A 25,757-nucleotide genomic window follows, 5' to 3' on the forward strand; every position below is an offset into this window, starting at 1 on the left:
TAATTTTAAAGCAGTGGGACATTAAGGCATTATTTGTCTCTCTGGCCTTGGTTCCTTTTCTGCATACTGCAATCATTCAACTACATCTTACACTCCACCATGTCCATGTCCACGACACTGCTTATGACTAGTGACTAGAAGACTGAACATCAATTGTGCCCACCTGCAGATAGAGAGAAAGTCATCCAGTCACATTACCACTTTGGTGGAAGGCACTCTTATAAAATTCATCAGCCAGGTCTGCTATTATAAACACTGGGTCAAAACCGTGGTTGACTTCAAAGTGTTCTCAGAAAGTCTGATAATACGCTATTAAAAGACAATTTTCCATCTGAAAACCTGACTGGTGGCAACCTTCAGTTGGCCCCTGCATTTCCTCTGAGCTGAAGCAGCCAAGAGATGGAATCGTTTGCATGAAGAGTTCTTACTGCCACTAAGGTTGTTAGAAAACATGGAATGATCCCTCTGCCCTCCAGGTGATTGAAGGCTATGCAAAACAAGGTTGTTTCTTTCTGAGAGGAAGAAAGGAATGGGTAAGAAAACTTTTAAGGCATAAATAATATAAAAGGGCACACATTTCAAGATGCATTCATATGACATTATACTACAAAGAAATAAATAATGATTTTCTCTAATTGGAATTAAAGTCCTTCACATAGTTCATTCACAGGCCTGTTTTGTGCAGTTGGTTACAGACTTGAAGTCAGAACATGACTGGTTTTTTGCACATCCTCCAGTTTCCTGGGGCTGCTGGAGGACCTCTGAGGGGCTGTCTAAAGGAACACCAGGCGGAGGCCATGTTGTCTTTTCAGCACAGTCCTCTGAGATAGGTGGCAAAAATAAGAGGATTCCAATGTAAAATGTTGCTCTCCATTTCTGAAGAGACACAGCTGTCTCCTCTGCTGAACTCTTCTGGATCTTCTGTGTATTAGAGCTGACATTGTTTCTATTATCCTGACAGCAAGTATGCTGAGTAGAGATTGGTTCCACATTGTTCTTGATGCTCTCGTGAGGCAACTGGCCACAATCGGGGATGCAGAAGCCAGGCATATGGGCATCTTCATTTGACTGAGGGCCTGATTCCCACACCATACTGAGGACAAAGTGCCACCCTAGAGTCCACAGGAAAAGGGCTACTGCTGAAAGTGCTGTTGGTTTTGATGAAACAGCTATTGTTGTTTCAACAATTTTGACAGTTAACACATTCCAGAGGGTCAATCTGAGGCACCGCTATGTACATTCCACCACCATTCACTAGATGATGAGGCTGTTCAAAATTCACATATCCTGGTTAGAGAGTTAGTGTGCCCAGAGTAAAGTCCTCCATTTAAGCTCCCATTCACAGTTGCATTGACTCCATTGGAGACCTTATGGTGAAGGTGGGAAGAGCCACTGCTGAGACTGCCATGGCTCAGGAAGCCTCCATGAACATTTCCATTTATCTCATTTGCTCCTGAGAGAGTGGTGTATTCCACCATCTGCCCATTAATATCTGATCCCTGGTAGAGATAACCCAGTGGGTCATATTTCTCTATGATATTCTGTGGGTGATTCTTCCACAGGCACATTGCAATAAAAAGCCACAAAAATAAGGACCATGACACCCAGCATACAGCCAAGGATCAGATATAACATGTCACTGCTTCTGGCAGGGCTGGTTGCTGGCCTCACATTTCCTTCACTTCCTGAATAATTCAGAGGGATACTCAAGCCTTTAGGATACTCAGAAGCTCCAGGAACACGTTTTACTTTACTCTCGCAGATCACCACATTGATAAACTCACTTTCTTCTCCTTCACTGAAGCACTGCATTTTAATGCCATAGGAAGTTTCTGACAGCAGATGGCCAATCATGTGCCACTCCTTTGAACCTTCTACTACATCCCTCTTGTAATCACTGTCATTGTCACTATCTGATGGTCAGTAATAGATATAAAAGAATGGAAGTGTTATTGCTACTTCATGGAATGTATGTCCACTTTAGCACTATCTGGGCAACACTGACAGCCTCTGTGTAGGCAATGTGAGTTCCATTATTGGATGGCTGAAAAAATGACTGGGGAAGCCAGCCACCTGATAAGGACAAGATTCTGCACTCTTAAAACTCCCTTCCTAATGATTGATAGCAATGACTTTCAATTTGTATGTTGAACTCAGTTCTAAGCTACGAACTTCAATGGAAATTTTGGAAGCAAGGATATCTTCAGCTGCCACCAGCCAATCACTGGTCCTCATCCTTTCATATTCAACTTTGAAAGCAGCGATTGGAGAAACCCAATTTTCCAGAAGAATCTGAGTGACATAGACCAATGTCTCTGATGCATTGGAGATAGTAGGGCCATTTGGTGCCTCTGGAACTTCGCTGTGCCTTCAAGAATCTGTAAGTACCACTCCAAAATTATTTGCAGCTTCTGAAACAACAGGATACTTATGGATGCCCATGGGTGGACAGGATGCCTGGGTGTTTTTTGTCAATGCTCTTTTTTCTTTGCTGTTTCAGAAGGTAAGCATGGCAGTTTGTCCTTCACCTGCTCCACTTCTTGCTACTATCAAGACTTTGTGAAGACTAGACGGCCCTAGTTCAGCTAAATGGAGCTTATTTTCACTACCTGGGACTCGAACCGTATGCCCAATTCCTACCAAACCAATCCCATTGTTCATCTTTTGATATTTCATAAAATACACGTTAATGGATAGCCCACCATTCCTGCCTGCCCTCCACACCAGGTTGTACGTATCTGGTGTGTGGGTCTGTCAAGGGATCAGTATGATGGGGGCGTCAGGAACAGTGATGCCATTAACATTTTTCTCTGATGCTGATTCCACTGCACTGGGATGTACCTTAACTGGACATGAGCTCAATCCAGTTTCTGAACCATCTCTTTTATTTCTTTCATCATTCTGAGTAGCAGCAGAAAGTGTGACTGTTTCCACTTTTGTATTTGTTTCAAAAGGAACAACCATGAGAGATGCTTCTCCCTGCATGGTACTGTGTCCATCTGCAGCTTCCTATATGTGTTTCCCCACATGTTTCTGAGTCACATCCTGAATATGGAGACAGCTAGAGCCAACTTGGGACATGATGAAGTAGATAGGCTTCAGGTCCAAGATTCCAGGTCTTGATAAGTGTGACTTTGGGGACTTAGATCTAAGGACTTAAGACAGATGGCTGGCTATTAATCCATAGCTGTCATAACCAAGGAATGACTGGAACTGGCAGCCCAGTGGCATTGCAGGACACAGTGACAAAGACTCCACATACCACCTTTGCACTTATTGGTGCCATGATTATAACTGGCTTGAATCCATTGTCTTTTTCCAATTTCAAGTCTTCCAGTAGACTGCATAAATCCAGTCCCATTATCTGTTAAACACTGATACAGCCCAGTATCTTCCATGATAACCCCACTGACTTTCAGTCAATTTCCTGCAGTTAGATGTCATGGGGAAGGATGAATAGGCTGTGCAATATAAAACCAAGTATGGTTGGCGGCTGGGTTTCCATGAATATGACAGGTAAAATGTGCTGTGGCACCCAGAGACTGATCCTGTAGTCCTTTATAAATGGAAGCATATTCAAGCACATTAACCATGTATGTCACATATTTTACATCTCCAGTCTTGTTTCCCACCATGCGGGAATAGTTTCCAGAGTCTACTGGGTCAATGCTATCTGTCGCAACATGAGAATATAACCTTCTTCCAGTTGCTTCCTGGAGCAATATTCCCTGTCCTTTAGCCAATACACTTGAGGATCCAGGACCCCACTAACCACACACTCCAAGGTTAGAGGAATACGTGAAAAAACAACTAATACCTGTGAACAAGCAGGAAGAAGAATGTCAAAATCATCTGAAGAAAGGTGACTTATAAGGAGCTTTTGGCCAATGGGTTCAACTTTTAATTCATGTATGACAGGATTATAAGCCACATATTTGTATGATCCCTTGTCCTGTAAGGATACATTCAAAATGTAAAGATGTCCTGATGGAAGGATTAAGTAATTCTTTGTGGAATGTTTCAGCCACTTCCCCTGGATTTTAGCACACACCTCAGCTTTGGGGTTACTCTCTGGCACCCTGCAGCCAATGAAACCAGCACTTTTTTCTTCTGCTGTAATAACATGCTTTGTGGATGAACCAAAATCACCAAGAACTGCTGTGGATACTGTTACAGGGCCACTTACAACAACATCAACCTATTGGAAATGCATTGGTAGTAACCCAAAAGGGAGGCTTTAAGAGAAAGAAATTGTCAAAGTCCCCTGATGATTCTTAATATATTCCATGTTTCTATCCTATTTTTTTCCATTATGTAACCATGAGATATGAGTGGTCACAGGTTTAGCGGAACAATATAGTTCTACAGGTCCACTAAGTTTCTGGACGGCAGAGAGTTACTCAAAAATGAAATAAGGTGCCACGTCCGAACTCACAGAAAAGCAGAGAATCATCAGAGTAACATACAGTAGTGTCCATAAAGGGCCAAGACCTGGATGCAGAGCGCCAGATTACAGAAACAGGCAGGACTGACTTCCATACCCAAACCCAGGCCTTGGTTCATTTTCCATAGTAATGCAGTCCAGGGTAAACAAACACATTCTTTAATCTTGACTCCTTCGTGCTCACGAAAGACTCTGATAACGGACAGTCTTCATGCTGTCCACAGGGGTCTCCCAATATTAAGAGTAACAGCTGGCTTACATCTTCAGTGATTCAAGTCTGCAAGGTGTATAGACTTCTGCTGGGGAGGAAAAGCAGAGAAGCCACTTTCTGTACTTAGCCTGGAACTCACTTCAGTGCTATAAACATCATCGCAGTCCTGCCTGTAATAAAGTCCGGACTAGCAATCTGCCTTTGAGTTGAGCTTTTCTCTTACAAGGTAAGTTGTTAAGTCATGCCTTGATTTTAGATCTCTCCACAGAGAGGGCTAAGCATCTAGAGCTCCTGCGTGGCAGCCAGCTGGGAAAGCCACCCCTATGTCATGCTCTTCCGCGGGCGGCAGCAGCTGTGGTGACGGCTGCGATCTGAAGGGGCCCCTCCAGGCCCCGCACAGGGCAGAGGAGGGTGTCGCACGCCAGGGCAGAAGCACTGGGTAGGACCCGGAGGGTGCCGGGTCCCAGGTCTCCTCACACGGAGCGGCCTAAGCCGGGCACCCGGGCTCAGGGGAGGGTAGCTGGCGGGGCGGAGTGACAGGACGCGCCCCTGCAGCTGTGCTTCTCTGGGCGGAGGCTTGAGGGCAGGTAACCCGGTGGGCACAAGGCCTGCCAGGAGCAGGAGAGCAGCAGGAGGAGCGACTCGGAGAGAGACGGACGGGGCAGGCTGTAGAGATGGCCCTCAATAGGTAGTTTTTTAACCCATCCCTCTCCCTCGACCCTCAAGTAGTCCAGAGTCTGTTTTTCCCATATTGATGCCTATATGTGTTCAGTGCTTAGCTCCCGCATATAAGTAAGAATATACAGCATTTGGTTTTCTGATGCTGCATTAATTGGCTTAGGATTACAGCCTCCAGCTCCATCCACATTTCTGTAAAGGACATGATTTCATTCTTTTTTATGGCTGTGTAGTATTCCATGGTGTATAAGTACCACATTTTACTTACACAGTGTGTAATTGATGGGCACCTAGGTTGATTATGTCTTTGTTATTGTGAATAGTGCAGCCATGAACATAGGAGTGCATGTGTCGTTTTGGTAGAATAATTTATTTTCTTTTGAGTATATACTCAGTAATGGGATAATTGGATCCAATGGTGCCAGTTACATTTCTGCCTGCTCCAGTTTTTGTTTGTTTTTTTGTTTGTTTCCCCAAAACGACTGCCTTATTGATCTCCAACTTGCGTAGTCAGTCTCCGTAGTAATATGTCATTATTTTCTTTATTCTCCCTCCCGCCCTCCTACTGGTTCTGCTTCTCCAGTTGAACCCTGACTGATACAAGACTAATAGATTTATTTTCACTATTAAGATAGCTTTATATAATTTCTTCATTACTCTGCATATCATTCTTTGGCAGACTAAGCTAATCTCACTAATATAATCAATACCCACACATGGTTAGCTAACGTTTTATATTTGGGAGATTTAACTCTCATAAAGTTAATATATACTAAACATTCTGTTAGCTAAGAGAAAACCCTGGAGATTATAAGAAAGACATATTAGAAACTTTTCAATTAATTCAGGCCAACACTACTGTGAGTTTTCCACCTCAGCTGACTTTACATTTTATGAACTTATTTCAAAAGTCATTTTCTTTAGTCACCTCCAGAAAGTACAGAATAATATAACATAGAATGTTATAGTCAACAAATTAAAATAAAAACAGGTCATTTTCACTTTACTAAATATTGTTTGAATTCCTTTTTTTTTCTTATATATGTCCAGATTTTAAGAGGCAATTTATTCTTAGGACTTCCAAATCCTTATTTCTTGCTCTATTTTCTTTTCCGAGTTGCACATTCATAAAGCCACCTAGATATTACCCAGGCTCTTAATATAAATTATAGCCACTTCAAGTTCCTCACATCCAAAAGAACCCATCAGGTTTTGTTCTTGAAAAGTTATTCTCATCTTGTCTTCCTGGTTTCAGGAATCGGTATGACTACTTACCTCCTTATCCATACTGGAAAACTAAGATTTAGTTTAGATGCTGTTTTATTCCTCAACCTCTACACCCTATCAGGCCCTACACAGTGTTATTAAGTGATTAAACTTTAAATGTCTGTCAGGTATATTTTGTCCTTCACATTTCTAATTTCTTCTTTCTTAATTCAAAGTTTCATTATCTCCTCCAAATTTCTTCTAATTTTTGGATTTACTTCTGCCATTAGATTTAGCCTCAAGAATTGTTTCTGAAAAACCACTTTCCATGGGCACTAGGTGGCCACCCATTGGATTCTCCTTAGGTACTTGTGCTTGTGCCTGCCACTGGGGGACTTGTAGGTGAACCTGCCCAGTATGGCCCTGCCCATCTTGCCCCAGCTGCCCCCAGAGCTGAGGAGGGAGCCGGGAACGTTGTGTACTCCACGAATCAGCCCATTGCCTGGGGCTTCTCCTAGTAAACAAGGGTCAAGTATAAACCCAGCCATGTTGGTCAAAACCAGCTCTAACACATAAGCACCATTTACTGGCTTGTAGGTCGAACCGTACAGCCCAATAAAAAAACCTGTAGACAGAAATGCCTAGGGCTGTATGAGAGAAGCTGAAAGACCAGCCAAACCCAGCATTCTCTACATCAACTGACCTTTGACAAAGCAAACAAAAATATAAAGTGGGGAAAGGACACCCTATTCAACAAGGGGTCCTCAAACCCTTGGCCTGTTAGGAACCCGGTAGCACAGCAGTAGCTAAGCAGTAGGTGAGCAAGCATTACCATCTGAGCTCCACCTCCTGTCAGATCAGCAGTGACATTAGATTCTCACAGGAGCTGGAACTCTATTGAGAACTGCGCATGCATTGGATCTAGGCGACGTTCTCTTTCTGAGAATCTAACCCGTGATGATCTGAGGTGAAACACTTTCATCCCGAAACCATCCCCCTTACCGCTTCCCAGGAAACCAGTCCCTGGTGCGAAAAAGGTTAAGGACCGCTGCTCTACAGTCATACTAGGAAGGAGGAAAAAGAGAAAGAGTGGGGTGGGGGACAGGTGGGGAAACAAAAACAAACAAAAAGGAAATCCAATAACATTACAGGAAAATTTAAAAATATCCTATCGGCACAAAAGTAATTACAAAAATTAGAGATGTCTAATCTTGGAAATAGGAGTCCATAATGAACTCCAATCCAGCCAATTTAACTTCAAAACCCATCTCTTAAGGACCAGCTGTCCTACCTCTCCAAAAAGATGGGTTGCAAGACAGGAATAAGCAATTATTTTTTTCTTCAATAGGCAATTATTTTTTTCTTCTTGGTGGCTCATTTAACATGCACTTCATCAAGAATTTATTAAGTAGGGTGGATAATAGCTTTTCTTGGTGCAGAGAAAAAAGGAAATAAGGTTTTATGGATTCTGACAATTGGCAAATAAGCCTGAAGTATAGCAAGGAAGATAACAAGCAAGATAGCAAGGAAGTATCAGTAAGATTCAATAATAGATGGATAAATGGGTTTATATTCTGGCTAACCCAATACCACTGCAGAATTATATGAATGTAAGGAGAAAAACAATCAGTGTTTAGTTTTAGAAGATGCCTCTATTTCTCCATGAGGACAGACAACATAATTTAGAAAGACTGAAAATAGAGGGCAAGAAGAATTTTCAGTAACTTCATATATATATATATACACACACACACATATATGTGTGTGTATACATATGTGTATATGTATATGTTTATGTAGCTCTGGTTTATAAGACCAGAATGGCTCATAAGAGGGGGGATCTTAAAAAGGAAATGCGCCACAAGCCAGATACGGACTTGCTCAAGTGAGAAAGGAGATTTAGGGTGTCAAGGTGTTGAACATTCACATGCATGGAAATTATTTCTCTCAGATGAAATCTACATTCCCTCCAACTTTCATTATTTGTTTCCGAAAACATACTTCTATAACTGTGGCTGCTTTATTGTTTCCCCTCAAAAAATTATCTAGAATTCGTGCAGCTTACTTATACTTTATCCATGAACAAATGAACTTTGTGAATTGGTGAATGTAGAAGGCCGAAGGAAAACTGGCCATTTAAATGAAAAAAAAATTATTTAGTTTCTTGTAAATCCATAAAATGATATTTAGGTTAATATTTTGGTCATAGAAATATGAGAAAAGCTTGAGATTCTAGCTAACTAACTGCCTTCCTCCTCTATTTTCTCTTTAACTGTTATCACTAGATTTGTATCGTGGTCATCTTTGGGTCAGATATACTTAAGAATGACACCTTGGGAATTTTTGGACAACTCATTCGTGTTTATAACAGAGCACATTGGCTTCCCAGATCTCCTTCCACCCCACTCACTCTGAGAAGATCCTTAGAAATGAGACTTCTTCAGAGGTTTCCCCTCTGTCAATCTGCTCAATTGGGAGTCTCTATTGTAAAGAAAATAGGCAATGACTTCTCAAGTATGAGGAAACTGAGGAAAGACTATTTTTCAAAATTGTCTCAAGTTCTTTGACAGGACTTAGTGAAAGAGATGTCCTGTGAAGACCACTAAGCCTCCTGTTTTTGCCTTCACTGGCTTTTGGAGACATAATGTACAGTTGAGTCTGTCCCTGATTCCAGCAGTGCACTTTCAGAGTTTTCACAACAGCTACTGAAATGAGCTCACACATTATTAAAATGTTAACTCAATTTTTTATGAATCTATTTTTCCCTTCCTCTGATATAGAAATGTTTCCGGTATTCAGTAATTTTATTTGGCATGGTTTAAAAGAAAAGTTGCAAAAAAAAAAAAAAAAAAAAAAAAAAAGAAGAATCCTAATAATCTATTCCAGGTTAATTTTTTAGTTCTAAAAATCCTATGCATATGTGAAGGTGCTAAGTTTTTTTAAGTGTTAACAGAGACAATTACTTTAGTGAATGCAGGAATAGTGGATGCCAGAATAGAAAAGGAGAGAAGGAGTCTCCCTGGAGTGAAAAACCTAGTGAGTTACTCCTATATGTTACAATTGACAGCTAGAATAGATGAAAGAGACCCTATACGTGTGAGAAAAATGTGGTCCCAAGGGCAGCTCTATAAACCAATCTCACAGCCTCCACATTGGCAAACAAACAACATAAACTACTAGCCCTGAAAAAAATCCCATTGTTCCACACAGGGAGCATTGCAATGGAGTCTGGTAAAAACTGTATACTAGCCTTTTATTCCTGAATATTCTCAAGATATAAGAGAGTCAGGGTCTTTAAAAATTACTGGTTATTGGAAGTAAAGAATAGACTCAATTCTGACTGAGAATATTCATTTGATTTGAAAATTTAGGAGCCACAAATAGGAATTAATCTGGGAAAAACAAAGTAATGATATTGTAGTTTTCAAATTGTGAAATAAAATAAGATTTTGTTGAAGCATCTTAAATACATAATACTAGTGACTTTTTTTGTAGCTGTATAAATGTTAACTGCAAATTTTTCCTTATAAAAGTGAGGCAGTATAGCTGCAAGTGCCCTAGGCTGTGAACTCAGATCTCAGAGCAGGGCTGATTTCTAGACTGATTAAAAAGCTCAACTGCTTTCTATGTAAGGGGCAGCCCATTAGCAATATGCTCATAATCTAGTATTTTTTTGTGAAATCATATGGATAATCTTTTTACTTTAATTATTGAATTTATTTTCAGAAATTATTACATCATTTTGACCTTGCAGACTTTTTATAATTGCATACATCCTTGTAATCATATTGGCAAGATGCAGAATGAATCAGTATGAAACTTAAATAGATCTAGGCTCACAATCAGTGACTTACATAATAGGCAAACAGAATGACAAAGTAAGGGAAAAAAGGAATAAATGGTGCAATGTTCAGAGTTCAGGTAAATTATTCAATGTTACATGTAAAATTGTACATTTATTCAGTGTATTTAATTTTCAATTGCTAAGAGTAGATTTTTGGGGTTGTCTTTTGTACTGGTGTGCTGTTCTTTATATTATTTTTACAATATATGGCATATATTATTCATATGATATAAAATTTGAATAAATAAAAGTTGTTTTTAAAAAACTAAAATAAAAACTAAGCAAGGAAGCAAAAAAAAATTTAACTTACGGTATGAACAGCTAATGTTAAATCAGAAAATTCAGGGTAGCCCAGTGTGAATGCAGAGAGTCAGACAGACTAGAATTTTAAGAAAATTATTTATAAATAATACCTCTAAAATGCTTATATATATATTCACTTCAAAAAATAACATGTGTGGACTTCCTTTTGTTTTCTAGGGAAGATCTTGAATAAATGGAAAATTCTGACATCCTTGGCAAATGATGTTGTTATTTTGAAGTAAGAAATGTTTTCCTGGAAATTATTATTTAGAACTAACAAATGTTTTCAGCCATCTCTGATAGCTGAAGGGAGTTAATGACAGATAATTTATAGGGCATTTTGTTATGAAAGTTGAACTCAAATACATTAGTCTTATATTTGATTTTTGTTATTTGAATTTTCAGGAAATGGTTAATGTCTGTGGTTAGAGATTTGTTTGTTCTGCACATATATTAGTAATCCTCTACTTTATTAAACAATTTAAACAGAATTGTCATTGGCCTCTTGACCTCATATTGCTCAGTTATATAATACCTTGGGAAAAAATACACTTTATATGCTTTTCTGGTGAGATAAGATCCCATTACTCATGTATGTATATGTATGCATGTATCTTTTTTCTTTTTGCAATGACTATTACTCTGTATCCTGACAAAGCTAATAGCCATATCCTCCTACTTGGAGATTTGAGAAGCATGAGTGTTGGACGTGATCCTCAAGATCTACCATGTACAGCTCCAAGATCTAAGTGTTTTCTTGAATGAGAACTCAGACTCTCACTTTTGGCAGACATTACTTGGAGATGAGAGATTCTTGAAATTGGGCTCTTGGTGTCTGTAATTATTACTGGAAAGGGAAGAATAGGGATAATGAGATAAATGACGTGGAGAGATTCTCTCCTTAGATTGTTAAAGAGAACTTTCACTACAATCTATTTACCACTTCCTCACTTTTATTTCATTATGTGCCATGGTCTTTCAGTCAGAAGAATTTCTAGTTAATGGAAAGGGAACTGTGAACTTTGTTAATATTGTTCAGTTCCCTTTTATATAGCACTCCTTCTCTTTGTCAGGCCTGTCTTTTACTGTAGTCATTTCTGACCAGAAACAAATCAGGAAATTATCCATATATGGAGTAACAGAAGTAGCTGAAGGAGCCCTTCTGGTGTGTGTGTCTTCTCAAATAAGATGCATGGGTTATATCTGATTAAGTTCCTTCTAATTTAATGAAAGCACATTTACTATGATACTATTGGACGTATTTGGACATCTTATGCTTTTATTTTATTTTATTTTATTGAAATAGAGTCCTGCTCTGTTGGAGGCTGGAGTGTAGTTGCACAATCTCGGCTCACTGGAACCTCTGCCTTCTGGATTCAAGTGATTATCAGGCCTCAGCCTCCCTGGTAGCTGGGATTACAGGTGAGCACCACCATGCCTGGCTAATTTCTTTTCGTATTTTTAGTAGAGACAGGGTTTCACCATGTTGGCCAGGCTGGTCTCAAACTCTTGGCCTCAAGTGATCTGCCTGCCTTGGCCTCCCAAAGTGCTGGGATTACAGGTGGCCTGTACCTGTAATTTATACTTTTCAAAATGTGCTTGTATATATTATTTATTCATTTTATGAAAATCATCACTCATGATGCATAGCATATTGCTATTCTATGTGAAAAAGTGCTTATTAATCATTAGATTAAGGCAAATTAAAATCACAAGATGAACCACTAATTGCCCAGAAGAGCGACCAGAATTTACCAAGAGATTTATTACTATGTGTTGACAAAGATGCAGAATGAATGAAATTCCAGTCATACACGGGGGAATGTAAATTTATACAACCACTTTGAAAACATTTTGGGAAATCTACATAAAGTATTCCTTATGACCCACTAATCCACTCCTAAATATACATCCTACATAAATACATTATCTTTTTTTTTTGTAGAAATGGGGTCCCACTATGTTACCCAAGCTGGTCTCAAATCCCTGGGCTCAAGCAATCTGCCCGTCTCGGCCTTCCAAAGTACTGGAATTACAGGCTGCACTCATATGTTAATTAAAATATGTGTACAACAGTACAACATTCTTCATACCATTACTGTTCATAGTATACCAAAATTTAAATTAAAACATTTATCTCCAGTAGAATGCCTAAATAAGTTGTGATATATTCATGCAAATAAATTTTATGAAACAAAAAAAAATAATGAACTCTCACTACATGCAACAAAATGAAAGAATATCAAACATCACTTTAAGAAACGAATCTGGACAAAACTTATTCTTAAAGAATACTTAATATTGAAGAATATTAAATATTGACAACAGACAAGTTCTATTCTATCTAAAGATTTTTCTTCTTTTACCCCACTTTTTTCTTTACCTCTTTCAATGTATCTAAAGATTATGTCACACACAAAGACCTGGACCTTCCCTATCTCTTCTTCCCTATCTCCTCAATATAACAGAAGTCTAAACCACTGCAGGAGGATCGAGAAACATAGCTTCCTTTAAGGTACTGGTAAAAATTTATTCCAGCTCATAGACGGGAACAAGAAATTAAAAGATGGGAAATAGCATAAATATGTGTTAGATTAAGACCTAGAACCGAAGGCAGAGCAAGATCACTGAGAAAGTCCCATTTACAAGTCCCAGAGATACAGAGTCTGCCTATAACGGAGGCTTAATCAGAACTGTTTCATCTATCTGTGTGTATGTGTAATTATTTATCCTGATCATAGAAAATACAATTTTTTAAATAATATAGAATATTCTGTAAACCAAATAATCATAAATTAAATCAAAAGGAAAATAGTAAATTCCACAGTGTTAAAATACACACAAGATCTATATTATGATCTTAAAGTCTTTTATACAGTATATATATGTGTTTATGTGTGTGTGTATATATGTATATAGATAAAGATTCCATATATATATATACATATATATATGTATATGGCTTCTTCATCTATTTGATACTAAAAGTCCTATATAAATATTTTCTATATTGAGTATGTTTCTACCTAGGTTTTCTAGCATCTATTTTAACTTTTAACTTTACAATTTTGGTTCCTATACATTTGGTACATAGCTATTTATAAGGTTTAATTTTTCATTGCAAATTTTGATAGCATTAAGTTGTCACATTGAAAGTTGTTGATTTAAATTATACTGACGTTCTTATCAGATTCTCAGATCCTTCTTTCTTAATGTCTCCATCTTTCTAGCATAATTTTGTCCTTCTCTTTACTTGCAGTCTTTCTGAATTATTTTGCTTTAGGTGTCTTTTTTTGTATACAGGACATAGCTGGGAATTATATTTGAGCTTATAAAAATACTTTTTATCTTTTAATAGGTAAGTTAAGACATTTCACATTTATTTTATAAATGGTGCATGAATTGAACATCTCTAATATAACTAATAAGTACAAAAAAGATACTCAACATCATAGTCATTGAGATTATTTTAATTAAAAGCACAATTACATGCCACTATAAGCTCAATACAACAGCTATAATAAAAAACATAGACAATAGTATTTGTTGTTAAGGTCATGAAAAAATGGGAATTTTAATGCATTCTAGGTAAACATGTAAAATAATACAGCCAATTTGAAAAAGTTTGTTTTCCTAAAAAAATAAATAAATAAACATAAATGTACCAGAAAATCCAGGAATCCCTTTACTCAGTATCTACCTAAAAGAAATAAAAATATGTTTATACAAAGACTTAAACTCATATATACATGATAGCATTATTTATAATAGCTAAAAAGGTAAAACAATCCAAGTCTTGATAAACTCTTTAATGAATATCAAAATGTGAACTATTCATACATTGAAATGCTAATCAGAAAAATAATAAATAATGAAATACTGATTTATATTACAATATGGATAAATATTGGAAATATTATGCCAAGTTAAAAGACAACCTAAAAACTACATATTGTATAATTCCATATATATGGAACATTCAGAGGCAGAACATTAGAGAGAGGTAATTGATTTCTTGGTACTAGGGTAGAAGGTGAAATTAATTGTAAACCAGCACAAGGCATCCTTTTGGAGTAATGATAATGTCAAAAACTAAATTATGGTGACAGTTGCGGAACACAATAAATATACTAAAATTCCTTGAAAGTTACATATGGGAGAATGTTACATGGGAGAATTTTATGGTATACAGATTATATCTCAATAAAGTTGTTGAAAGTACTGAGGAATATAAAAGTTATAAAATTGCCAAAGTACTCTTCAAAAAAGAATAAAATGAGATTTACATTATCTGTATCCAAATGCGCTATAAGTCTGTAGGGATCAAGAAAGTATATTAGTGTATGGTGAGAAAAATAAATATCTACAACAATAAAACAGAATTAGAGTCCAGAAGTAGATAACACATATATGGTAAATTGATTTTTGACAAAGGTGGTAAGATCATTCAAAAGATTCAAGGATAATCTTTTCCACAAATAGTGTTTAAATTTTTGGAATTTAGGAGCAAAAAATATGAACTTCAAACCCACATTACACTGTACATAAAAATTAACTCAAAATGGATCACTAACCTACCTAAATGTAAGCTGAAATTATAAAACTTCTAGAAGTAGTCATATAAAAAAATTTAGTGACCTTGTGTTAGACAAGTATTTCTTAATATGTGGTGTCAAAAAAGGAAACATTAGAAAATGGCAAACTGGATTTATTAAAATTAAAAATGTTGTTCTTCCAAGGAGACAACAAAATTAAAATATAAGCCATAGACTGGCAGAAATTATATTTGCAAAACGTATATGTAATAAAGGATTTGTATCAAAAAGAACTCTTACAACTCAGCAAGTAGACACACTATCCAATGAAATCATTGTACAATGAGCAGATGATTCACTAAAGAAGATACTTGGATGGAAACTAACGATAGTAAAAGATGCTCAAGGCCAGGTGCGGTGGCTCATGTCTATAATTACAGCACTTTGGGAGGCCAAGACAGGAGGATAACTTGGGGCCAGTGGTTCAAGATCAGCCTGGGCAACACAGAGAGACCACATCTCCTCAGACAATTTTAAAAATTAGCTGGGCAGTGATGTGTGCCTGTAGTCCCAGCTACTTGGAAGACTGAGGTGGCAGGATACCTTGAGCCCAGGAGTTTGAGGTTAGAGTGAGCTATGATCTTGCCATTGCACTCCAGCCTGGTTGACAGAGGGAGATCCTCCCTCAAAAAAAAAAAAAATGTTCAACACCATTAATCACTAGTAATATATATGCAAATTAACCCACAATAAGCTATTACTATACACTAAAAAATAGAAAAGCTTATGTAATAAAGGTTGAAAATACTAAATGTCAGTGAGGATGTAGAGGAATTAGAACTCTTATCAAGATGCTGGTGGCAATGTAAAATGGTACAGTCACTTTTTAAAGAAGTATTTTGACAAGTTCTTAAATGATTAAAAAAATCCACTAAATAATTCAGTACTTTCACCCCAAGTAACTACCCACAATAAATGAAATATATGTGGGTTGATTTGAACAGAAATATAAATCACAGTTGCTAAAATTGGGAACAATTAAGATGTACATCATCTGGTGTTTGGATAAATAAAACGTGGTGTATACAAGGTATGAAAAACCACTCAGCTAAAAAAGAATGGAAGATGGCCAAACAGATGCAACCGGAAAGCTCCGTTCCTGCTGAAAGAGACCAAAATATTGAGTAAACCATATAGCTAACAGACACTATAAAGCAACTATACAATCAACTCTACAAAACAACCAGCTGACAGCATGAAGACAGGATCAAAATCTCACATATCAATACAAATCCTAAATGTAAATGATCTAAACTCCACAATTAAAAGGCACAGAGTGGCAAACTGAATAAAAAGACAAGACCCAAGTGTATTTGGTCTTGAGAGATCCATCTCATATATAATGACATCCAAAGGCTCAAAGTAAAGGACGGAGAAAGATCTACCATGCAAATAAAAACAAAAAAATGCAGGAGCATCTATTCTTACATAAGATAAAAAAGACTTTAAACCAAAAACAATAAAGAAGAGCATTACAAAATGATAAAGGTTCAATTGAACAAGAAGGCTTAAGTACCATGGTACCATATCTATGTATCCTTTATGTAATGATATTTCTCAGCCTGTTCTGTCTTGCTAATTATGGCTATACTGTAGTATATTTTTGTTGGTTCTATAGCTTTTGATTTTAATAATTTTACATGTTTATTCATTTAATTATTTACATATTTCTTGAATATCTCTCATATCATCAGACTGTTTCTTATTCCTATAATGAATGAGAAGAACTATCATTGGCATTCCCTTTTTGTAATTTACAAACTTGAAAAAAAGACCCAAATTCTGTTAGGAGTTTTACAGGGGAAATGTATGAGCCATTCTTGACATGTGAGACCTCGTCTAGTTCAGAAAGGTGGGAACTGGTGAAGGGAAAGTTTTATCCAGATGAAGGCAGGGAATAGAGAATTTTAGGCTGACACTGAGTTTTGAATAAGGGCTATCTGGAAGGCAACTTGTCTGTGCTTTAATTTGACTCAGTTAGCTGGGTTTTCATGCTCATGTATTCTTTCACCTCTAGTACGCTTTGATAACAATTTAAAAGAACATGCATCCTAAACAATATAATAAGAGACATTACATCTATTCAAATAAAATAGAAATGACAAATGTACATTATCAACACTTTAAAAAATGATACAATAAATATATATCCAGGAGGTAAAATGAAGTAAAAGGTAATGAGATATGACTGATTTTCCCCATTAAGAAAGTAACCAGAATAGGAGCCTCCTCTGCTATTAGAATTCCCAAGGCCTTGGTCAGGTTTGTGACCTGTCCCTGATTATTTAGATCCATGGCAAATGAAAGGTCTGAGAGGAAAATAGAAGATGCGTGAGAGGAAACTACAAATGAGGGAACTTTGGGCAACATTAACAAAGCTCACTACCCCACATTCATAATCCAGGAACACCCCTAGCCAGCCTTGGGGCCTTGGAACATAGTGAGGTAACAGTGGGGAGGTAGAGAAGAGACTGAAATGGTCATCCACTTTAAGACACAGGAGTAGAAAGATACCCTCAGAGTCAAGTCACATGTCATTCCTCTTTGTTCAGGCTTCTCTGCAAAGTCCTGTAACCCAATTACAAGAGTCTTTCACATCCACCTCCCAGTAATGTTTGCCAGAGCTGAGGATCTGAGCTCCCCATGAAGAAGTATACTGTGTACTTGTTGGATTACAGGACATGTCTGTATCATCAAGGCTGCATTGCAAATGCCTCAGGTCTTCGAACAGAAGCTTGTGATTCCTGCATATCTTACGATCCAAGGTGATATACACTGTAGCAAAAGAAAACAGTGAATGCAAAAAACAGTTTAACAGTTCAGAGGTACAGGTGCAGAGGCAGTCTGGCAAATGCTTAACAACCAATCCCTGAAAACAAACAAATAAAAAAAAGCAACTGGTTTTGTTTATTAGGAATATTTCCACCTCACTAAGGACAGTTTCAAGTTACCAACAATTTAATAATCAGTCAAAAAATTTCAAAACATTTAACAATTTGCTCTCATGAGTCAGTACTAACTGGCTCCGGCACACCGCTCTATCACGAGTGGCATACAGAGTATATCAGAGGAATTATGGAGACAGTTTAGCAACAGCTTCTTGCCCATTTGCAGGGCAAATGAATCTTTAATCAAGCAACTAAGATGAAAGAAAATTTAGAGAAAACATAAAGATGTAGGATGTCAAGCTCTGATTTAATTTTTACTAGACTACTAAAAATTTGCCAGCTTATTCATAAGATGCCAAGAAAACATCAAAATGGCCCTTTATTTAAGCCTCCTTATTAACCAATTTTCACAAAATAAAATAAACATACTAAAAATAATAAAAATATTATTAATTATACTCAAGCTCTGACATTGTTACCATTATTAGTCCTAAACAATACCACTTTGCCTAAGATAGGAGGGCTTCACACTTGATCTTAGCCAAAAGGCCAAGAAGTAATGAGGGCTTCACAACTTAAGCAAGCAAAAGTGAAATAAACTGAAAATCTATATGTGCCTTTTTAAAAAGGCGGTTTCTCTCCCAGAATTTCTGGTTTGGACACCATTAAATCAGAATTCTCTTCATCTCATCCCATGGCTGCCTCTCTTCTATATGCCAGACTCACCCTCCATTTCCATTTGTCTGTATAGCCCTCTACACAGTGAAGGGATTTTCTTTCAGACTACTTTGTTGTTGTACCTATTGTTTACAAACTTGTTTTTCTGCTTTTGAGAATCCTGTGGTTTTTCAAATGTATTCCTTAAAACTTCAATCTTTAGGTAAACATTCGAATAACAACATTAAGATATTTCTAAGAATTGGATCATGTAAATATAACCAGAGTTGAAATGCTTTGAATGAATATGCAGTTTTATATGCTACACTGAAAAATGAATGCTTTATTTATAGCATTCCTCCGGGTCTTTTTTTGAGTGTTTTTTTAAATCACTTAAAATAATCATGTTACGCACTGTATTTCTTATTTGTTTATTTATTCTAGACTTCAGTTAGCTTTTCCTGAATGTTTATTAACAGTTTTAAAATTGGTTATAAAGGTTTCCATATTTACCTGCTTGTTCACTGAAAATAATAATAGAGACAGAGAAATGAATATAGACTAAAGTGAATATAGGTCACCCATATAAAAATACTTATGTTGGAAACATTAGTGCAGTTCACACTCTTACCTCTGAAGAAGTTAAGCCTTTCTGACATCCCAGTGATGGTCCATGTACTGAGCTGTGGGTTCACAGGCTGAGGCATGGCCAGCCTCAGAAACCCATTCCTGCACAGAAAAATACCTACTTTTTATTACCAGTCCCAAAGGAATCATTAGCAATCCACTAATAAGATGCTTGATCAGAATCCTCACAATTAGGTTGAAGAGTGTGACTTGAACTCAAGAACTAAGACATATTGCAATTGTAACTGTATTTTATGATGTGCTCTGCTGCTTTTAACACCTCTATGCCAGTAAAGTATGTTATCTCAGTCATAATTATATCAGTTCTCACCTTTGCAGCTTCCCTAGGTGAGCCATGCAGAAATACTAATTTAATTTCTGAAATCTGATAGCTGTCAAATTTTTGGAACATGCCACCTGCTATATATGGAGCCTCAGCTCTATACTACATTCCTTCTTGGTGATGTTCCCTTTCTCCTATTTTCACCATCTCTCCATCAGCTGCCTCTCTGAGATTATTTGCCTTTCCCATTGACAACCTGGAATAACCTTCAAATAATTAGGATGTAGAAAATTAGAGGCAGGAAAAATAGTTGTCTTATTGAAACTTCTTTCTACATTAGGCCTTGCAATTAAAACTGCCCATCCTTCACTTTCATCTGAAGTAGTCAATATACAAAGCCTGGATGACCTTTGAAAAGAAAGGAATAAATACAGACAGAAATTCCTCACTAAAAGTGTGGGTCGATCCCAGCAGAAACAGCCTTATTATTGTCACAATTACCAGGACTTGGATAGAGGGGCAAACTTACCTTTTCGTTATGTCTCCCAAATCCTATAAAGAGAGAGAGGATTGCTTAGTTTGCAGCACAACATGGTTCTCTCAATATATCCTAGACATGCAGTCTGAGGATATGCACTGAATTGGAAAACTTAATGTCTTCCACTTTCCTTCTTTGGATAAAGGCATTTTTCATTTTCTTTTTCTTTATAAATATGAAACCCAGTCTGATATCTACATATAGTTGATAAAATTACACTCTTGATGAAACATAGTCAGATGGACTGAGGTTGAACAAATGGGAAGAGGAAGGGAAGACATTCTGCTGTACAAACATCTGCAACAAGATTGACAGAGGTCCCCACAAAGTTCTTATAAGGATGTGTGGGGCCCAAATTTAGGACTTTAAAACTAAAAGAGTAAATAAATTTCATAAATCTCACACTTTCACATATTGACACCTCCTTATACAAAACTGAATCATGTATTCACGAGCTGCTCTGTTGCAACTACTAAGAATCAGTGGGTGTAGTAAGATAATTTTAGAAGAGAATTTTCCTGAATTTGTTACTAGAACCTTTCCAAATAGTTTTCCTTCTCCTCTATGGGACAAGAAAGAGTGAGACTGGGTCTACAGAGGAGTGAAACCTGCCACCATAAGGTCAGGAGAGGCAGAATCTGAATATTTGGAACCGGAAAAGTAAAATAGATCAAAAAGGATATAGACTCTAGCAGATACGATTCCCAAGCAGGGTGGTGTTCAGCACCCTGACCTCCTTCAGTTTTTACCTGAGGCAGGTTCACATCTGCTTTACAGCTCATTTCCTTCAGTTTCTCATACATTTCTCTCAGGAGTACACCCATCTTAGCCATTTTGGTTTGACTTCTCTTGAGTTGCTGAAAAACTATCCTGCCTTCTCTTGCCAGGCCCTCTAAGTGCTTTTTCTCTTCTTCACGGAGGTATTGACACACCTTAGGATATTCAGCGCTAATCATCATGCTCTGCAAATTTATAAAAACCTGTAGTGATATTTGATTAATTAAATCATGTGTCTAAGTGGTTTTATTCTTTCCTTATCAGCTATTCTGCTTTGTTTCATGTTTTGTGCTATTCTACTAAATATAGTTTAATGCCTTTCCACTTCAAATACAGTATAAATCTTCCTTTCTTCCTCCTTCCCTTCCTTCCTTCCATTTCCCTGCATCACTCTACCTACTTTCCCTCAAACCTCCATATTTACTTTTTAAAAATAAAGATAATAAAGATAAATTAAGATCAAATTTATGTTGTCTTATATAATGTTCTAACCTCTTCATCATTATACCTAAATTTTATTCCATTTTTCTCAATACTCCTACTCATAACAATTTACTTCCTCAGGAAAATAGAGAACATAAGATATTGCTGCATCTTTCTAAAGTACCTCCATTTCCAAAACACTCGGTGTTTTTACCAGTGTTTGGCTATGCTTGCCTATTACCCAAGACTACACATCGCTATCCACCCCTTGTCTAGGTTATTTTCTTACAATGTTCATTCTTTCCTTCTGCCTGCCTCTGTCTTCCTGTCTCTGTCCCTATTGTTTGCCTACTCTCTCTTTCTGGCTCCATTTCTCTGTCTCATTCTTTCCCTGGCTTGTCTTTGATTTTCTCTGTCCCTGTATTTCTGTCACTGTGTCTTTATTTCCCCTACCTCTCTTTCACTCAATTATATTATTGTTATTATTATTGAGACAAGGTCTCAGTTTGTCACCCAGGCTGGAGTATGGTGGTGCAATCATCGCTCACTGCAGCCTTGAATTCCTGGGCTCAGGAGATCCTCCCACCTCAGCCTCTTGAGTAGCTGCGACTTCAGACACATGTCGCCATGCCAGGCTACTCAATTACTTTTTTTTTTTTTTGAGACGGAGTCTCCCTCTGTCACCCAGGCTGGAGTGCAGTGGCATGATCTCAGCTCACTGCAACCTCTGCCTCCCGGGTTCAAGTGATTCTCCTGCCTCAGCCTGCCTCCCGAGTAGCTGGGACTACAGGCGCATGCCACCATGCCCAGCTAATTTTTGTGTTTTTAGTAGAGACAGGGTTTCACCATGTTGGCCAGGATGGTCTCAATCTCTTGACCTCATGATCCGCCCACCTCGGCCTCCCAAAGTCCTGGGATTACAGGCATGAGCCACCGCGCCTGACCTCAATTACTTTTTCACACAGTTTTTCCCTTCTTTCCACATCACCTTTAAATACGTGCAAATTTTGCAAATTACTTTGGAAAAAAAATTAAAATATTCTTGTCCCAATTACCTCATCTAGCTTCTCTTGCTAAAACATTTCTATCCTTTTCAAAGGTAAATTTATTAATCAAATGTGATCAAACTTGCTGTGCTCATGTGTGTGATTAAAGACCCTTTTACCTTTATTCCCTACTCTTTCCTGAACCAAACATTACAACTTACCAAGAACTTCTTTTTTCTAAATCCAAATATTATGCTTTAGTCCTAGAATTCTTTACCTTCCTTCTGCATTTGACACCATTTTCTACTTATTCCTTTTAACCATACCTTGTTTTTCCTGCCACAGAAAAATACATTCTTACAAAGCCACTGATTCATTTCTTCTGCACCTTCTTATCCCTGAAAATGGGTTCTTCTTGGCCAGCATAGATTCTACAAACCTGGATTCTTTGTATCCATTCTCTGCTTTATTTTTCCCTGAAGCACTTCACGAACATTATTTATTATAAAGTTTACATTTTAATTTGTAGATTGAATTCCCCCACTAGATTATAGACTCCTAGGGTAAGTGATCTATTTCTTCTTTTGTCCACTTCTGTATCATTTTGTTGGGCTACAGCAGTGAGCAACACATGATAGGACCTCACGAGAATGCAGGACTCCTCAGAAAATCCATCTGAAATGATCAACATGATTTTTTTTGTTCCCCTTTGGCATTCTCACAGTATCATGTATCAATTATTATTATTCTCTACTGGTCCCTGTTTATATGTCCCCTTCAGAAGTGCTTGAGATCTTTGAGAATCAAAATGTTGTTTAATTTACTTATTCAGTTTTAGGTACTTAATTCATATTTGTGAATGGATTATATAATCCTAATTTCTTACCTAAGCATTCACATTCTAGACCTGGCCATAAGTACATTTATAGCCATATCTCTCATCACTGCCTGACTCTTTTTCATGAATTAATCAAGAGGAGTTACTCACATGTCCAAATAATTCTACTGCTTTTCTAACTTTCAGCTTTCTTATTCCTAAAATCTTCCAACATTATCATCGGTAAATTTCTAAATTTTACTAATACATTAGCATCAGATTGATTTTCACCTAGAAGCTATTTTTTTTAGCATTTCATGTCTGTTAAGCTGCTGTAGAACCACATTTTTACCTTCATTCTAGTGATCTTGCATGCCATTTTTAGCACATTTCTTGTCACTGCTGATGTATTATTGGTAGATACTGCTTTATTCACAAAAATCAGGATATTTTTAGTTATATATTGGATTCAACATGAAATCTCACACTAAAGATTAAGTTACATTGTAGAGAAACACATGTAGGTCCTTTTTCTGATCATCCTATTCAGGGGACATATGGTTAACTCAAGTTCTTCTCCCACAAGTCACATTTTCTATTCCAAACTGGTTCTGAGAGAAATGAGCTTACTGCTTACATCCCATGTTCCGATTATGTTGGTCTCTCTGTTTAGATTTCTTTGATTTTTCTGTTTTTTTTTCCAGATGGACTTCATTTGAATCAGGAGTTTCTTCTGAAAAACAAAACTATAAATTTGAGCACTAGAAAAGAAAATATAGTATATTTCAGATACTTCCAAAAGAGGTACAGACATGGGACAAGTAGAGTGCAGAATGCAGACATGCAGGGGCTTTTCTTAAGGGCACTGATTATCAAGTCTGAGAGGTCAATGAAACCAAAGGTAGAATTCCCAAATTTAGAAAACAAGACCCATTATCTTAGAAGTCTGGCACTGAAACTGATACAACCTTGCCAATTTTCAGAAGTAACTCTTATTTTATATTTAATTTTAAAATGCTAGCCCTCAACTTATCTACAGTACTATTGGAGCATACTGACCAGTATTTATTAGAATTTTCTATAATAGATTCACTGCAATCATGACTGTGTTAGCCAATGACTATCATGGAAACTAGTGATTAATATAGAGCTGCTTACACTGAAATACCATAACCCTAATGTTCATCAACTTTATCATCATTATTCTCCCTCAACCCAAGAGAATTTAAATTTCAGGTGAGCAGGGATGTTTGGTTTCTTCAGTGCTTTATCTTAGTGTCTAGAACAGTGTCTAATTTATGGTCATAAGCAATTCTGTTTGTTTATTGCATAAAATTATTAATAATGATGATGATAAGTATATCTTTCCTTATTACCTGTAGGATTCAGGGTTCTTCACATTTCAAAGTCCAATCAGTAGCATTTACTTACCCTATAGTATTCATCAGCCTCCTTTGTCATATAGTGTTTGTGAGTAGCATGCCTTGGGGATTGAGAGCAGAGAAAACACAGCAGGCTCCTATCAGTTTCACAGATGAGGTTCTTGATTTCCTGGTGTCTCCTACAGATCAGCATGGCAGAGCTTGATAACTGGCAGGAGACTGATTCTCTTGTAGGAATAACTTGTTTCTCAGCAAAAGTAATGCGTTTGAAGTACATTTGCTGTGATATTTCCCTCCGCCCAGGGCAGCAATTAGGAGTTAGTGTATCTTCCCACAAGAGGCAGAGACAGGGACTACAAAATCTGTGCCCACAGCAAATGGTGACAGGGTCTGTCAAATAGACTGTGCAGATCGAGCAGGTGAGCTCACTGGTAGAACACTGTGTGATAGCAGAAGCCATGTTTCTGAGAAAATAAAAGGAAAGTGTCATTCTTTCCCCCAAGGCATATGAAAGGAGCTTAAGACCTTTTTTACTAATTTGTGTATGCACTGTAGCATGACAGGCCATGTTTTCTGAAAGACTAAAATAGGATGGAGAGACACAAACAGTGCAACAGATTGATCACATGCCCTCTTTCTTGACAACCTTGGCCTATAGCACTATTTTCCAGTTCCCTAATAGAAATCCAATATTTTTCATATCTGTTATCTCTTCTACAAAAACATAAAAATCACACGTCCTGGGCTCATCTGTAGCCGCAGGCAGTGGATCATTATTTTGTCCAAAGCTATCAAGATTTTCCCCCTTTTTTCCTCTCTCTTTGATTGGTCATCATAAGACATGTACTCCAATTCTGGCCAAGAGAACAAGAAAGTAGACTCGTAGAAGAATTCTGTAAAAGGTGTTCTTGCTACAGAAGAGACACATAGAAGAAACAATTGCTTTTTCTGCCTCTGGACATTATTTGGATGCAATATTTGCTTGTGTAACCATTTTGTGGACTCATAGTGAACTAATCTAAGACAAAAGCCAATACTCTAAGGAAAACAGAAAAGTGGAAAGAACCTGCATCCTTAATAATACAAAAGAACACTAAC

The 25,757-nt window shown here is 37.3% G+C and overlaps 2 protein-coding genes across 2 annotated transcripts; both read right to left on the reverse strand.

Moving 5' to 3' along the window:
- Window positions 1-660: 660 nt before the first annotated feature.
- LOC100994551 (cell adhesion molecule-related/down-regulated by oncogenes) lies at window positions 661-4,510 on the reverse strand (the record flags this gene model as incomplete). Its single annotated transcript, XM_008959563.4, is given in 14 exon segments — window positions 661-837; window positions 839-927; window positions 930-1,037; window positions 1,040-1,072; window positions 1,075-1,283; window positions 1,285-1,577; window positions 1,579-1,939; window positions 1,941-2,034; window positions 2,037-3,195; window positions 3,197-3,319; window positions 3,321-3,724; window positions 3,727-4,200; window positions 4,203-4,248; window positions 4,250-4,510. Coding segments are annotated over 14 exon segments (3,831 nt in total), but the record flags the coding sequence as incomplete, so codon positions are not given.
- Window positions 4,511-17,562: 13,052 nt separating this feature from the next.
- Window positions 17,563-25,119, reverse strand: LOC117974917 (tripartite motif-containing protein 77-like). Its single transcript, XM_063607963.1, is given in 6 exon segments — window positions 17,563-18,056; window positions 19,458-19,555; window positions 20,266-20,288; window positions 21,024-21,254; window positions 23,915-24,010; window positions 24,709-25,119. Coding segments are annotated over 6 exon segments (1,353 nt in total).
- Window positions 25,120-25,757: the final 638 nt, after the last annotated feature.

This window comes from Pan paniscus, chromosome 9 (assembly GCF_029289425.2).
Source record: "Pan paniscus chromosome 9, NHGRI_mPanPan1-v2.0_pri, whole genome shotgun sequence".
Lineage (NCBI taxonomy): Eukaryota > Metazoa > Chordata > Mammalia > Primates > Hominidae > Pan > Pan paniscus.